Source organism: Pelobates fuscus, chromosome 12, assembly GCF_036172605.1.
Source record: "Pelobates fuscus isolate aPelFus1 chromosome 12, aPelFus1.pri, whole genome shotgun sequence".
Lineage (NCBI taxonomy): Eukaryota > Metazoa > Chordata > Amphibia > Anura > Pelobatidae > Pelobates > Pelobates fuscus.
This window is the reverse complement of record NC_086328.1, coordinates 104,854,154-104,869,491: the sequence shown is the minus strand read 5'-3', so window position 1 is coordinate 104,869,491 and position 15,338 is coordinate 104,854,154. Positions and strand designations below refer to the sequence as shown.

At 40.2% G+C, this 15,338-nt stretch overlaps 1 protein-coding gene across 3 annotated transcripts in view; it reads left to right on the top strand.

Annotated features, from left to right (window-relative positions):
• Positions 1-15,338, top strand: part of SCUBE2 (signal peptide, CUB domain and EGF like domain containing 2) — a 105,997-nt gene that overhangs the window by 42,969 nt on the left and 47,690 nt on the right. For 2 of the 3 annotated variants that reach the window (XM_063438856.1, XM_063438855.1), the window contains exons 5-14: positions 529-654; positions 3,208-3,324; positions 3,784-3,858; positions 4,312-4,428; positions 5,421-5,543; positions 6,234-6,350; positions 8,218-8,340; positions 11,360-11,476; positions 12,475-12,558; positions 13,463-13,567. In XM_063438856.1, coding sequence (XP_063294926.1) covers positions 529-654; positions 3,208-3,324; positions 3,784-3,858; positions 4,312-4,428; positions 5,421-5,543; positions 6,234-6,350; positions 8,218-8,340; positions 11,360-11,476; positions 12,475-12,558; positions 13,463-13,567 — 1,104 coding nt within the window. The remainder of the gene's footprint in view (positions 1-528; positions 655-3,207; positions 3,325-3,783; positions 3,859-4,311; positions 4,429-5,420; positions 5,544-6,233; positions 6,351-8,217; positions 8,341-11,359; positions 11,477-12,474; positions 12,559-13,462; positions 13,568-15,338) is intronic. The other variant, XM_063438857.1, reaches the window with a different exon arrangement.

The window sequence follows — 15,338 nt, the reverse complement described above, 5'->3', positions numbered from 1 at the left end:
GCATTTTGTACATTCACGTGCTTTGCATAGAAGTCCTTGTACGAGCAGGGGAAGCATGGCTACCTTTTTAATTTAATGCCATTATAATTAACAGGTTCGGGTGCTACTTAATTCGTAGCCTGTGCAAAGGGCTGTAGTGGTTAATGACTGTCCTTTTTAAAGGGAAATTTACTGGTGCGGTGATCTAGTGATTGATCACTTTGATCAGACTTTCATTTATTTTGTTTGTAGGAGTGTGAGTTCCTAGTCATGACAAAAAAACAACAATTAAAATCTTCAGGATGGGGTATTCTTTCACAATTTCCTTCTATTAAATTCTGCTTTTCTACAAGTATGGCAAGTTGATAAAGGCAGCTTTTTTTGCTGTCATGCAACTATTTTTTATAAAGCACAGAAAACTGCATACCTTTGAGTATTTTAGGAATACTGAAGTGTTAGCTGACTTTCAGCACTCTGGCAATGAGATGGTTAAACTGAATGGGATCGGTTTTCACTCATGCTATCCTGTTTTTTTTTTTTTTTTTATAGAAGGACTGAGTTGTATGAACAAGGATCACGGATGCGCGCAGATCTGCAGGGAAGCCCCTCGCGTTGGCGTATCGTGTGATTGTCGACCTGGATTTGAACTGGCAAAAAATCAACGAGATTGCATCTGTAAGTATAAAAACATAAAATCTTGTAATTCAGACCTGGTGGCATTGAGCTAGTTAATTTTACAGGTGTGTAGTGCTTGCCTGTATGCCTTGTTTCATTGTTCACTGATTGGCAGATTCCCTCTATTCAACAGTTTCCGGGAATTAATAAGTGTTGTAATGACCTGGTTAGTTTATCATTTCTTGAGTCATCAATGGTCTACCCTAACCGCCCTGTGACTCATTCAAAAGCCTGACACTCTTGGATGATAATAGGGATGGGGGCGGTATGACGGAGGAGGATTGGGAGAGGGATGGGGGCGGTATGATGGAGGAGGATTGGGAGAGGGATGGGGGCGGTATGACGGAGGAGGATTGGGAGAGGGATGGGGGCGGTATGATGGAGGAGGATTGGGAGAGGGATGGGGGCGGTATGACGGAGGAGGATTGGGAGAGGGATGGGGGCGGTATGACGGAGGAGGATTGGGAGAGGGATGGGGGCGGTATGACGGAGGAGGATTGGGAGAGGGATGGGGCGGTATGACGGAGGAGGATTGGGAGAGGGATGGGGGCGGTATGACGGAGGAGGATTGGGAGAGGGATGTGGGGCGGTATGACGGAGGAGGATTGGGAGAGGGATGGGGGCGGTATGACGGAGGAGGATTGGGAGAGGGATGGGGGCGGTATGACGGAGGAGGATTGGGAGAGGGATGGGGGCGGTATGACGGAGGAGGATTGGGAGAGGGATGGGGGCGGTATGACGGAGGAGGATTGGGAGAGGGATGGGGGCGGTATGACGGAGGAGGATTGGGAGAGGGATGGGGGCGGTATGACGGAGGAGGATTGGGAGAGGGATGGGGGCGGTATGACGGAGGAGGATTGGGAGAGGGATGTGGGGTGGTATGACGGAGGAGGATTGGGAGAGGGATGGGGGCGGTATGACGGAGGAGGATTGGGAGAGGGATGGGGGCGGTATGACGGAGGAGGATTGGGAGAGGGATGGGGGCGGTATGACGGAGGAGGATTGGGAGAGGCATGTGGGGCGGTATGATGGAGGAAGAAATGTTGATTAAGAGCAATGCATTAATGGGAAGAACAGCTATAAAGAAGTGGTGTAGACTGACGCAGGGAGATGAAGATTGGGATGGGGGGCGCTACAATGGAGTGGGATGGGGAAGGGTGATGCGAAGGATGGAAAAATAATTTTAAAAAAAAACTATCCCTGACGCTTTTAGTTTTATGTAATACATGTCTGTTACAGGGGACATAGATCCCCATTAACACTATGCCTTGGGCAAGATCCCATGTAAAGAAGAGTAGTTGCTTGGATGGCAATGGAATCTCAAACAAAACACAAAAAATAATTCATAATCTTATTGTTTGTTTGTTTCTTTGTAAGGCGCTTTATTCACTTATTAATTCACTTTTTTATTTATTCACAGTAGCAAAGTGGAATGTTTATGCTTTTTTTTAATATAGATTTTGCAAATTCTTTATAACCAGCCAAACTCCAACTGTTTAGTGAATATTGTGCAGGAAACCTGGGTATTTAGTGACCCCCTCCTGTTTGTGCACTAACATGCTTATACCACTGTAAATTATAGCTCATAAATGTTTGTTTGAGAGAGAACACCAGTTTTTCTCTTAAAATGCAGTTTGAGATTGCAGTTACAGAGCAGTCCCGAAACTTACAGTCCAACAAGGATTCCATGTTGAAGTTGACTTTTTTTTAATAAGTGCTTGGGAAATAGCCTTGTCCTTTGGGAAAGACGTTGAAATTAAATAAACAAGGTTTTGGGTCAGAGAATGTGTTTCATCAATTTAGTGAGGCGAAGGGTCAGGGAGAAGGGCCCATCTCAAGTTTCTCCATAATGAAGGTACAAGACAGATCATTAAAGGGATGGCTCTGTGACACTGCTTATATTGCAAAAACAACATACATTTTTCGTATTCTGCTCCTTGAGAAACAGAAAGGGAGAATGTTACTGTCAAAACAGCAAGGGCGAGTGATTCCCTTAAAGCAAACACTCCGTGCAAGTAGTCAGGGTAATGAGGTACTTGCTGAATCCATCACACGTTGGCTTCAAATAAATCTTTCATGGGACTTTTCAAAGAACTTAAAGCCACTCTGGGTATGTCGTGTGCTGGCTTGGTGCCACTCTGGGTATGGGGTGTGCTGGCTTGGTGCCACTCTGGGTATGTCGTGTGCTGGCTTGGTGCCACTCTGGGTATGGCGTGTGCTGGCTTGGTGCCACTCTGGGTATGGGGTGTGCTGGCTTGGTGCCACTCTGGGTATGGGGTGTGCTGGCTTGGTGCCACTCTGGGTATGGGGTGTGCTGGCTTGGTGCCACTCTGGGTATGGGGTGTGCTGGCTTGAAGGGATTTTATTTATTTTATTTGGGCAGTGCAGTGTTTAACGCCACTCTTGGTACAGTGTGTTGGCTTAATGCCACTCTGGGTATGGAGTGTTGGCTTAACACAACAGATAATTAATAATTATACTTTTGATAGATGGCTGCAGAAATCTTTTAGTAGCATCAAATATTTTAATGGCAATTTTTTTTTTTTCCCCCAGTAACCTGTAACCATGGAAATGGAGGATGTCAGCACATATGTAATGACACAGACACGGGTCCTGTTTGTTCCTGTCACCCAAAGTACACTATGCATCCCAATGGAAAGTCCTGCATCGGTGAGGAGTCCTCCCCTGTATAAAGCTTCTCTATTGCATTTATTTATTTATTCTTACTATCTATGTACAAATTCTAAATTGTAGAGGTTAGACCAGTTTTCTTCTCTCAACCTTCGTAAATGTTAATAGAAATCCGCTATTTAAGAGTAAACGGAGTAAGGGGCCGTAGATTGCTCATGCTAAAACGTAACGAAGACTGCGGGTTTCAGCTGAATCACCGGGGGCATGACATAACTGAACGATTGTGGCTCTGGTTGGTTGAATGGGGCAAATTCAACCAGCTACGTCCACCTAGTCCTTCCTGAGCTGGGTCCAATTTAGTTAGTGTGAAAATAAAGACCACCATGTAGAACATTTATCTTACCCAAAGACCATGCATCACCATAAAGTGTTTGTAGGATCAGCTTTGGGATAAACCAGCATGGACTTAATTGTCCCATTTTTGTTTTTCTGTTTCAGAGAAAGAGGATTTAGAGAGTAACTCCACTGCTGTAGCTGATGTGGACAAAAGGGTTAAAAGGCGACTGGTAATGGGTGAGGAACACTAAAGCTTACTGGTCAGATAGGATTGTTGAATGTATTCACTTTTTTTATAGAAAAGCCATTCGGCACAGGATGCCATACTGGCGCGGATTAAATGCTCACACTCTGGGTTTGTTGTAAAGAATGATTCTGTAGCAAAATGCCAAGTGGATCAATAACCGGGAATATTCCATTGGTTTACAAGGCGACAGTTTCTCCTTATTATAAACCCTAATATGTTTTACAGTGATTTGTAGTATTTTCTTAATTAAAAAACATGATTTGCATGAATTCTTATCATAAATCTCCTTTCCCACTCTATTTTGATTAGTATACACTGTTTAAACATTCATCACGGTACTATGAAGCCTATTCTTTCTGCAATAGCCTTTTAGGGTGAAACTCCCAAAGACTTGTGCATAACCTTCATCTGTGTATAATCTTCTTTCTGTAAATTTTTTGTAGAAACATGCGCAGTGAATAATGGTGGGTGTGACCGCACCTGCCGAGACACATCAACAGGTGTTCGCTGTAGCTGTCCCGTGGGTTTTACCCTCCAATTTGATGGGAAAACGTGCAAAGGTAAACGCAAACTTCCAGTCCTGTATAGCCTTTACTGAAATCCGCCTTAAGATGATATAGGTTTTCTGTCTAAAACTGCCCTGAGAACACTACTTGTCTGTTTTTTTGTGTTGTTTTTTTTAGCGATAGGATTTATACAGTAAAGTGAGATTTGTGGAGAACTAGATTGGGGACTGTATTCACAGATCTGTAAGATACAGCGATCTCAGAACCAAGCTACAGAATTACCGTAACTTATGAGGAAATAAAAAAAATATTTCAAATTATGCTGATTATGGGATTTTTCTCTTTTTTTTTAAAAAAAAAATTGTCAATGAAAAAACCCTTAACGATGGAATCTGATTTGATTGCTCTTTTGACCAATCGGCTGTTTGGACATTTTTTTCTGCAGTTTTAACAGCCAAAATAGCTGTAAAATTCCCCAAGCCTTTTTTTTTTTTTTTTTGGCAAGAACTACATAGTTAATTTCAGTATCTTCAGTTTATTAACGTATTGATTTCTGTTCATTCCTTCATTTTCATTTTGTGAAGCGCTGTAGAATAAGTTGGTGCTATATATTTGCCAATAATCTTTTGACACAGAGAATTGTTGTGATGTAGGCAAGCTTTATTAAAGCCAAACTGTTTTTGAAATCCTCACCCCCCCCCAGTTTTCGTTATCTCCCTGTGTAGCTGAAATGAATGTTTTTTTTATTTTTTATTAATCGTGTTGTATATCTAAAACTAATAGATATACATGCACAAAAACATTAAACTCTACAGAACCAGACAATCCCAGAATTGAATTTGACTTGAACTAGTTTACCACTATATGTACGAACATAAATTAATGTCCTTAATATCTAGTGCTACATTTAGTGGGGATGAGACTGCGGACATGCTTAGGTGGGAGGGGGGCACAGGAGGAACATTGGAGAAAGATCTTAGCTCAGAGGAAATGTTTGTTCTTTACTTTTGAGGAAATGTCGCTGATTTCGCTCTGTTTTGGGGCAGATATTGACGAATGCCAGAACAGTAATGGCGGATGTGAACATTTCTGCAAAAACACAGTTGGGAGTTTTGATTGTAGCTGCAAACCTGGCTTCAAATTGCTGACAGATGAGAAGTCATGCCAAGGTAAGTTTCTAATTGCCAGCCATTCCATGAATGACCGAGAACTGCAGCTAAATAGGAAAAGGACTGATTCTAGTGCTTTATATAATGACCCGTAATCAAAGCAACATTAACCCATTCAGGTCTTTGTACAGAGGGCAGCTGTAGCCCCCATCCTGCACAAACATGCTTAAACCTAAACCAATAAGGCTATATATTTATACCTACTGCTCTGTTCGTTTTTGTGGGGGAGTTTTCTCTCTTTTTGGGGAAAGGAGCTTATTTTTAAATCTTTTGGTAGGTGGAGTCACTAACCTGGGAATTGTAGAGAGTTGGAGAATATCCAGTTCAGTAAATTTGACCTAAAATTTGTTCTTTGACTCAATCCTCTACAATTACCTATTACATGATTAATTCCCTTAGTATATGTGTACATTAAAACAATGTTTGCAGGAAAGAACAAGATTAAATGCTAGCATTTTTCTACAAACCGTAATAACTCAATAGAACCTTTTGTAACAATATAACTGGACCAATTGAAATATTCCCAGTAATAACCAAATGTAATAACTGGAACCATGTCATATTTCTGGGGATTGGTAAACTGAAATCAGTTCTTCTACCCACTTACATTTTGCTCTGTGCAGCCCCCCTTGGTTTTTAAGATGAAATAATGTGTTTTTGTTTGTTCCTCTTACCCCCAATAAATGACAGATGTTGATGAATGTTCCTTTGAGAGGACGTGTGATCATACCTGCACCAACCTTCCTGGATCCTTTACATGCACATGTGACAAAGGATACAGTCTTTATGGCTTGACACACTGTGGAGGTACGTACAACTAAGGCTTCTGCGCTGTGCCATTCATGACTAATTCTGTCTCAGCCACCTTGCATTACATAGGGCCCCTACTTGCGCTGCGCACATCCACTGGCAGGCTCTGGCACCTTGCGCTGAGCCAATCCACTGGCAGGCTCTGGCACCTTGCGCTGAGCCAATCCACTGGCAGGCTCTGGCACCTTGCGCTGAGCCAATCCACTGGCAGACTCTGGCACCTTGCGCTGAGCCAATCCACTGGCAGGCTCTGGCACCTTGCGCTGAGCCAATCCACTGGCAGGCTCTGGCACCTTGCGCTGTGCACATCCACCAGCAGGCTCTGCCACCTCGCAAGGCCCCACTAACTGGTTCTGTCACTGTATAATATGTTGATAATTCATTGGGTTATACTTACACTGGCACTCTGAGATGAAATGATTTTAATCACCGTTATGCATATTCAGTATAATGTTGTAATGTTCGCCTCTCGTCCAGCTAGACATGCTGCCACTCAGGGCATTAGTTGCTATTTCTGTCTGTCTGTGTTAGCAATGTTTGTGCAGCACAGCATACACTGGGCCTATTATAGGAGCTATGAACTTTGCCATTCGTAGGAAGAGATGATTTGACACCTGAAAGCGAAATGTAGAGTTTATTTTCCGACTGACGTGAGATCCCACAGACGCGTCCACTCCTTGTCCTGATATTCGTCGTTAGCAACTCAAGGATTTTAACAAACTCAATCATCCGACGGCAGGGCAAGGGACTCTGTGCTTTTAACGCACCAAATCACATCATTCTCCAACACAAGACTTAATTCAATCACATTTCTAAATGGCTTCATAAAAGCCTTCAAACTTTTTTTTTTAAATGTATTGATGCAACTTTACATTTTTGTGACTTTTTTTTTTAATTCTCTGCTAAAACTGTTTGTTTTATATTTGGATTACCGGTATATTGAGTAATAACTAAAGGCATTAGTGTAAAAATCCTGCACAAACTGCTATAAAAATGGGTGGGGGTTGATAAAATAGCCACGTAAAATTAAATTACATGAAATGTTAAGCTGTATATAAAAGCCATTTGGTCCATATCTCCTCCAATTTTCAATACAAAACCAGGCCTTTTCCTAAATTTTGTTTTACTTTCAGCACAACGATGTGACCATCCCAGGTGTTCCTCAGATCTTTCATTGTATCTGTATTTACCACATCTGCAGGGATCAGATTCCAGTTTATCTAATGTTTTTTCTAAAAGTTATTTCCTTAATCTTCCATACAAAACGGTGTGAGGTTTATTAACTAAACTCTGAACTGCAACAAATTAAAGGCTAAAATAGCTGATGTTGAATAATTCTCCAACACTTCTGCCATTCGATTTCATGTCTATACTGCTGCTTAAAGCATGTAGGAAATATGCCAGAGGAGAGGGAGAGATGGAATATTTTAGTAAGGGGCAGAAGAAGATCGAGCGAGAGCGATGTGAGGGCATAGGATCAAGGGAACACATGGTGGGGCTGGTGGACCGAAGCAGTTCTATCAAAGCCTGAGGCAGGAAACTGGTTGTGGGAGAGATCGGGGACAGATAGGCCTGCAATAAAGCTATGAAATGGGGAGATGCACAAATGAGGTGACGGTTAGTCAAGCAAAAACAAACATTCGGGTAGGTATCATAATGTCCTCCATAAGGCTGACATTTGCTTATGGCAGTAAATCAGCTGTTGCAGCTTTAAGTTCTGCTCAGGTCAAGCCAATGGCGCCATGCATATGATTATTGTGGTATGAGATACAGAAAACTGATTTTATTAGTTTTTTTGTTTGTTTTTATTTCTCCTTTTGTCGTATGTTGACAATTGATTTTTCAATGCATTTTTGTTTCATAGATATTAACGAATGCAGCATAAACAATGGCAGCTGCGGGCACCTCTGCGTTAACACGATGGGGGACTACTACTGCCAGTGCCTGCCGAAATACAAGCTCCACTGGAATGGCAAGGATTGCGTTGGTAAGATGCCTAACCCGATGACGCCTGACTCTGCCTCCTGTACATTTTACCCCTATGAGTACAGCAATCTTGGCAAGATATTTGAAATAGCTGGTTATACCCTGGTTCTTGGAATTTATCCCCTTTTATAACATAGAAAACCACAGCAATGTCTTTTCATAGGATTTGTTTGACACCTTGTTATGAAGGGGGTTAAATAACATATCTGCTTATATTAAGACGTGAGTTGTCCTCAACTTTTACAGTGCCAGAGTCCTATATAAGGCACTGGAGAGACAGATGTAAAATGGGTTCAGACTTTTTTTTTGGAAGCTGAAGGGTTAATGGTTAGTATGTATAGATTTTTTGTATGTTGTCAAGTACTGGTAGAAAACAGGAGATACATTATATTTGCAATTGTTCTTCTTCTGTGTTTAACAAACGCTGCATGTGATACTTTTACTAGATGTGTGATGTGTGCTGTTTTAACACATTATTCGCTGTGTCTGGGAGCATGAGATCCGCCCCTTGAGTAACACGCATGTTTAAAATACTGCAAAACTGCAATTTATTGGCATGCTTTTATAAAATGGATATGAGGAGTGGTTTTAAGTTTGTTTTTTTTTGTTTGTTTTTTGTTTTGTTTTTTTATCAACTTGGTTTAATGTTTTTGGTGAACAAGCGCCCGAGGGATTGTAAATGCTGGTTTTATATTCAAGTTGGTTTTAAGGTAGAACAAGATGTTTTCATTGTAAATTGTTTTCTGAAAAGTGCAATTTTCATACGGAATTCTGCATTTAAAGGGGCAGTAAACATCACATATTAAATCTTTACCAGATTGCAAAATAGTGAAAAATAATCCATACTTGGTATAAACATTGCAGATCTGGTGGCACAGGCAGAAATCAATTAACAAATTTAAATCCTAAAGTGGTCATTTTTTTTATACTGAAAATAGAATATTAGATATTTATTTCACTTTGATAATTGATTCGACTCATACACTCTTATCTGTCCCGTTAACACATAACTTTGTATGGCCCTTAAAGGGGGAAAAATAAGTGTTATGTTGTGTTTTTTCATTCGTTGAATTCTGAATGTGAGGACAAGTCATAACGGATGTGACACCCATGCAGGTGAGTTTTCTGTGCAATTTATTTTAAGCAAAGAGAACAATTTGTGTTTATTTAAGAATGTGTAATGGCTGACACAGGAGAACGCCGTAGATTTGCAGAATTGTGTTTTTGTCTCTTTTAGTACTGTGTGGCAGTTTGTATGTTGTGTTTTATTGTATATTGTTTAAATGTGTGCTAATTTGGAGAAATGTTTTATGCTAATTAGGGTTTACATTAACTTTGCTAAAATTGCAAAATCAAATAAACAAATAGTAACTTAGATAAAGGAAGCTTAATAGAATCCAGGTCTTATCAAAATATGAATAGTAATCCATGTCATGGGACTATTGAATCATGGCCAAAGGGACTGCTTAATTATAGGTAAGGGGTCAACCTTACTATGGTCAAGGGGATTGCTGAACAATGATTAAAATGGGCAAAAAGACTGTTGGGCTATTGATTAATGGTCTAGTGAACATGACAAGTGGGACTAATAATGTCAAAATGTTATGACATTAAATACTTACTATTTACCATGGGGACACATGAACAGCAAACAAAGAACTCGAGGATGTTCTGTAGATGGGTTACTGGACAATGGTCAAGGCAACTAGTGAACAATAATCAAAGAACCTGTACACCATGGCCAAGGGGAGCTGGACTGTTAATGGCCAAATAATGATCAAATATGGACTACCAGTGAATGACCAAATTGTTGTGTTTTAAACTATTGAAAAATATCCAAGTGGTCCACTGAACTTAAGATAAACTAATAAACCAAGATGAACAGAACGTAATGACCACTGGATCATTATTTAAATGTCCTCAGAGTCTACTAGACAATGGATACAGAGATCAGTTGAATCAATTGATTACTCAACATTATAACAACTGATGACAACACTGCTGTCCTATAGTTTGAATTCCATTGATGGTGTTCTAATTTTTTGAACTTTTTTTTTTTTTTACAATGTTGCTTTCTCTGATGGTTTTATGTGTCAGGGGACCATGCTCACAATGTTTTTTTCCTTGTCTTTTGTTCCTTTGCTCCTGGTGGCATTGTTTATCACCTGTCATCTATCATTGTGTCACTATATAGTTTCAATAACAATTAAAACATTTTTTTTTTTTTTTTTTTAAAGAGCTATGACCGATGTATATCCATATGGATATAAGACTAGTGCAAAGCCACATTTTGGCTTCCACCATGTCAAGATCAAATCCTAAAGTACAGAATTGTTTTATATTTTGTGCCAAGACACCTGGTCAAATGCCTTATTGTGCTAATATTCACAGATAGAAGGCTAAATGACTGCTAACTGAGCTACTAAGCAAACTGTCGGAGCTCTGGACAGATAATGCAAAGTCTTGCTGATACCATAAACTAAAACTGATTGAGGCGTTGGGATCCGATGACTGACACCATAACATTAAATGGCCATTAGATCTGTGTATTAATGACACCACAAACAAAATGTTAAGACATTTGCTTGCAACTAGAAAGTGCGGGAACCGTACAGTAAGAAGATACAGATCCGTATTAACTGAACGTGTTGTACGGTGCTTTACCCAACAACGCAAAATGCATTTTTTCTAAATTGTCCTGTAGCTAGACGGGGTTTACCAACAGTTCAGTTATAATTAATAATGATTTCAAATAGAAGCTAAATGTCAGGATATTGGCGTTTAAGTTCTCAATGTGCAGTAAATGACTCAGTGTCTGCAACGTCCATGTGTTAAGGCTGCTGTGTGTTTGGGTTTGTACATTGCTGGAATAATATAATTAGGACGATTAATGTCCTAATGATGTAAAATGAAAGCAAAAGGATAAACCGGATCATTTAGAATGCAATGAAAGTCTAGGAGAGTTGCTCAAATAAAGAGCCTTACAAACCAATGATCTGTAATGTTTTTAATCTGTTCAGAGGCCGAGAGATTCCCGCCAGACAATGCGGCTCCCAAAATTTCCCTTCATTGCATTAAGAATGGCGGAATAGAGCGGTGCTTCCTCAATTGCCAGTCTGATATCTATTCTGTTCCTGGTGAGTACAGCTCCTTGTGGCATGACCTGGGCAGTCCGATAACGCCATGCAAGACTTTTTAGGTTTTCTCATTGCCTTATACAAATTGTAATCAATGATAAAATCATTAAGGAGAAATCCAGAATCATGTGAGGGGAAATTATAATTATTTGGGCTTCCCATGCTTTTTGGACTTCCATATTCTGCTTATTTCGCCCTGTAGTTAACAAATGCCAAGTTGTAAGGCGTGAATTATTTTATGAAATGTAAAATTCACACTTTTTTTTTTTTTTTTATCCTGTATCTGGGTGCCTCCTACTTGGCTCCCTCTCAGTCACTGTTATAAGCTGTCAGTTAGCATAGAGAGAGCATGCAGAGCGAGGAGCAATGTAACAATGTTTCAATTTCGCCTTTTCATTTGCAATGTGTGCCTTGGCTGTGCCTTGTCTGAACTGGATTGTGATGTCACTTGTTAAAATCTTTAATATAAATTTAAACGAAAACCAAACCTCCTCCGAAATAAGGCCAGCACAAGTTACATAACCTGTTCTAATGAATAATTTAAAGGCGTTAATTCCAGAGAAATGTTTTTCCCTTTAAAACATTTCTTAATTTGGGAAGCATGTTAATGCAAAGTTATTAGTCTTTATTTCAAAGCGCTCTCTTTAAGTTAGAGCCTACTCTCTTCTTATTGTCTGCTGAGACTTCATTTAACCAACAGGAAACCCTTGGTGAAACAGAACAATTTAGAGCAGATTGAGGTCCAGATCACCATGAAAATGGAGGTGGTAATGGTGTAGCTGATATGATCTAATACTAAGTGCCCATTCCCAATTTTGCAGGCTGGGCTAAAGAATCTAGACCAGTAACAGGGAATCTTGGTGTTGCCTGGTTGAGCATCATTGGAAGTGTAGTCATCTACTGCTTTTCAGTTCCACGATTAACAGTCAATTAATGTTGACTGTTAATCATGGAACACATTTTTATTGTTCATAAACATATTTTGCTTCCTTTAACAGGATTACAGGATTCATATACAATTACCTGCGGATCTCCTGCTTCACTCAAGACGAAACCTACGAGAAACGAGACACTTGGACTAGGTGACCATAGAAATTATTTGTCTTATTTAAAAGTGTGTTTTAGAAAGAAATGTGACACATGATGAGCAGTCTAATTACATACACAAAAGTTCAGAAATTCTGGGACAAAATGATAAAAGTTGGATCGACTAAAAGGAACATTACCTATTTGTTATTTGTTTCCCTGGTGACAGCTGCACTTAATTGTCCATTATGCGTAGAATTAAAAAGCTAAAGTGTTTGGAACTAAAACACCTACTTTTGATTCTCCTGTAAATAATGAATTTAAAGATCAGGAAAAAATTCAATTACTAAAAAAAAAAGAAAAAAATTAAACTCCACTTTGAATTTCCAGGAAGTGCTGGAGCCTCTCCGTATCTAAAGTAGGATTTCCTTAGGCCAATCCTGACTTCTACATTATTCTCAGTGTATGGACTGAACCAATCCCACAAACTCCTGGCCAATAGGGCTGTGTGCAATATGTAGTTGAGAAAGTCCTTGGGTAAATTCATGAAAAATCATCACTTAAACTACTCCAAGTTAACAGGAGCCAGGAAGAATCATCTTTTTTTTTTTTTTCTTTTTTTTTTATGTTACATTCCACAAGAGTCTATTCCAGAAGAAACCATGGAGAATCCCTAACTGTGGTCAACTACAACTCCCATATGTCTTTGTAAGCCTTGCACCATGGGAGTTGTAGTACTGCGAAAGATGAGGTTCCAGGGTTTTTGTTTTTTGGGGTTTCTTTTTACAGTAAGATTGTTACAATTCTATCTATCTAGTTAAGAAAGTAACGTTCACAGTCCTGCTACAGAAAAAGGCTATTCTAAAACAGCTGGTATTTGGGAGTTTGTATTTCTACATGTGTCTCCGTCTAGCTGCTGAATGTTATTGTAAAAGGTGTTTTCCTTTCTGATTTTTGGAGATGTTGCAACAATTAAGGCAAGTTTAACATTTAAGCTGGCGGAGAGCACTTGCAGGATGAGGAAGACGGAGGGGTACCAGGATTTTATGCAGCAGAAAATACCAGGTACTGACAAGCCCAGCTGTTGAGTCTGTCTGTAATTATCTGTGGGTTCGGAGGTGGGTTCAGGCAATAATTTCCCTTTTCCTCTAATGTTGGAGAACATGGAATACAGTTTACTGCCCCTGGCTCTCTGTGCAGGTGAATGAAACAATAATTTAGCTTATTCACTGACATGGTGATTGCAAATTACATCTTAATAGCTGAACTGGTATGAATCACTCGCTCAGCTGTTCAGTAAAAAAAACAACAAATTGTTCCTTTGTCAGAGGTCCTCAATTACTAGTTTAATAAATCACTAAGCTGTTAGCCTGCTAGCGTTCAGCACGCATCTCTTTTCATTCAGGCTCTTAAATATAGATTTAAAATAAAACTGTAATTTATCTAGAGATGACCGTTCCTTGTTCACTCACCCTCCGTAGATACTATTGCAGAGTTGAACAAAACAGTGGAGGTAAGGTTTAAAAAAAAAAAAAAACAACCCTTACCTCTGCCAAGTACTAAGCTGACACTGTATTCAGCCCAATGGGTCACTTATATCTTCAAATAGATCTCATGGCAGCAGTGAGAATAGCTTTTTAAAATGGATCATCTGAAATGCAACAACATAGCAAAGAAATCTCACTGCAGTGTAAAGGAGGAAAAAAGGCAAGAGTCAGATTTAGGGGAATATTGGGGTTCAGGCTGTAAAAGGTGGCTGAGGAAAGCTTTCTGAGTGACGTAGGGTTACAGCTGCAATTTGTCTGTCTATATTTTAGAAGTGTACAGTGCCAGTGATGATCATTATAATGGCGATTTGGCTGTTTTTATCAGCTGACCTAATGGCCCCATATAGAAGTACAATATTACAGACCTAGCCAAGCTTTCCTATTGTGAATAGTCAAATTTGTTTCACATTGAAAATGTGTGAAATCATTTGTCAAATTTGGGCAAGCGCATAGCATTCATCAGCAATTCTCACAGTGCGCGCTAGGTCTTACACTGACAATTACTGAGCGCGTGCAAAGAGCCGCCTTGAGCATGTAATCTCAGCAGCCAATCAAAACTCAGATGTGCTGATTATGTCCCAGCTTTCTACTGCACATGTAGAAGGAAAATTCTGATTGGCTAGCCCAATGATGCAAAAGCCATTCATACAATGTGACAGTCCAAGTTTGTTAAAAATATTTCATTAAAGGACCACTCTAGGCACCCAGACCACTTCAGCTTAATGAAGTGGTCTGGGTGCCAGGTCCAGCTAGGGTTAACTAATTTTTTTATAAACATAGCAGTTTCAGAGAAACTGCTATGTTTATCAATTAGTTAAGCCTTCCCCTATTTCCTCTAGTGGCTGTCTCACTGACAGCCGCTAGAGGCGCTTGCGTGATTCTCACTGTGAAAATCACAGTGAGAGCACGCAAGCGTCCATAGGAAAGCATTGTAAATGCTTTCCTATGCGACCTGCTGAATGCGCGCGCAGCTCTTGCCGCGCGTGCGCATTCAGCCGACGGGGAGGAACGGAGGCGGAGAGGAGGAGGAGAGCTCCCCTCCAAGCGCTGGAAAAAGGTAAGTTTTAACCCTTTTCCCCTTTCCAGAGCCGGGCGGGAGGGGGTCCCTGAGGGTGGGGGCACCCTCAGGGCACTCTAGTGCCAGGAAAACGAGTATGCTTTCCTGGCACTAGAGTGGTCCTTTAAATAAAAAATGCTGAGCAGATTTTAAAGGGGCATTCCAAACACCTTTATAATTTTATTTTGCTAAAGTGCTTTGCGTGAAGAGCGAGTCCACACAGTGGAGGTTT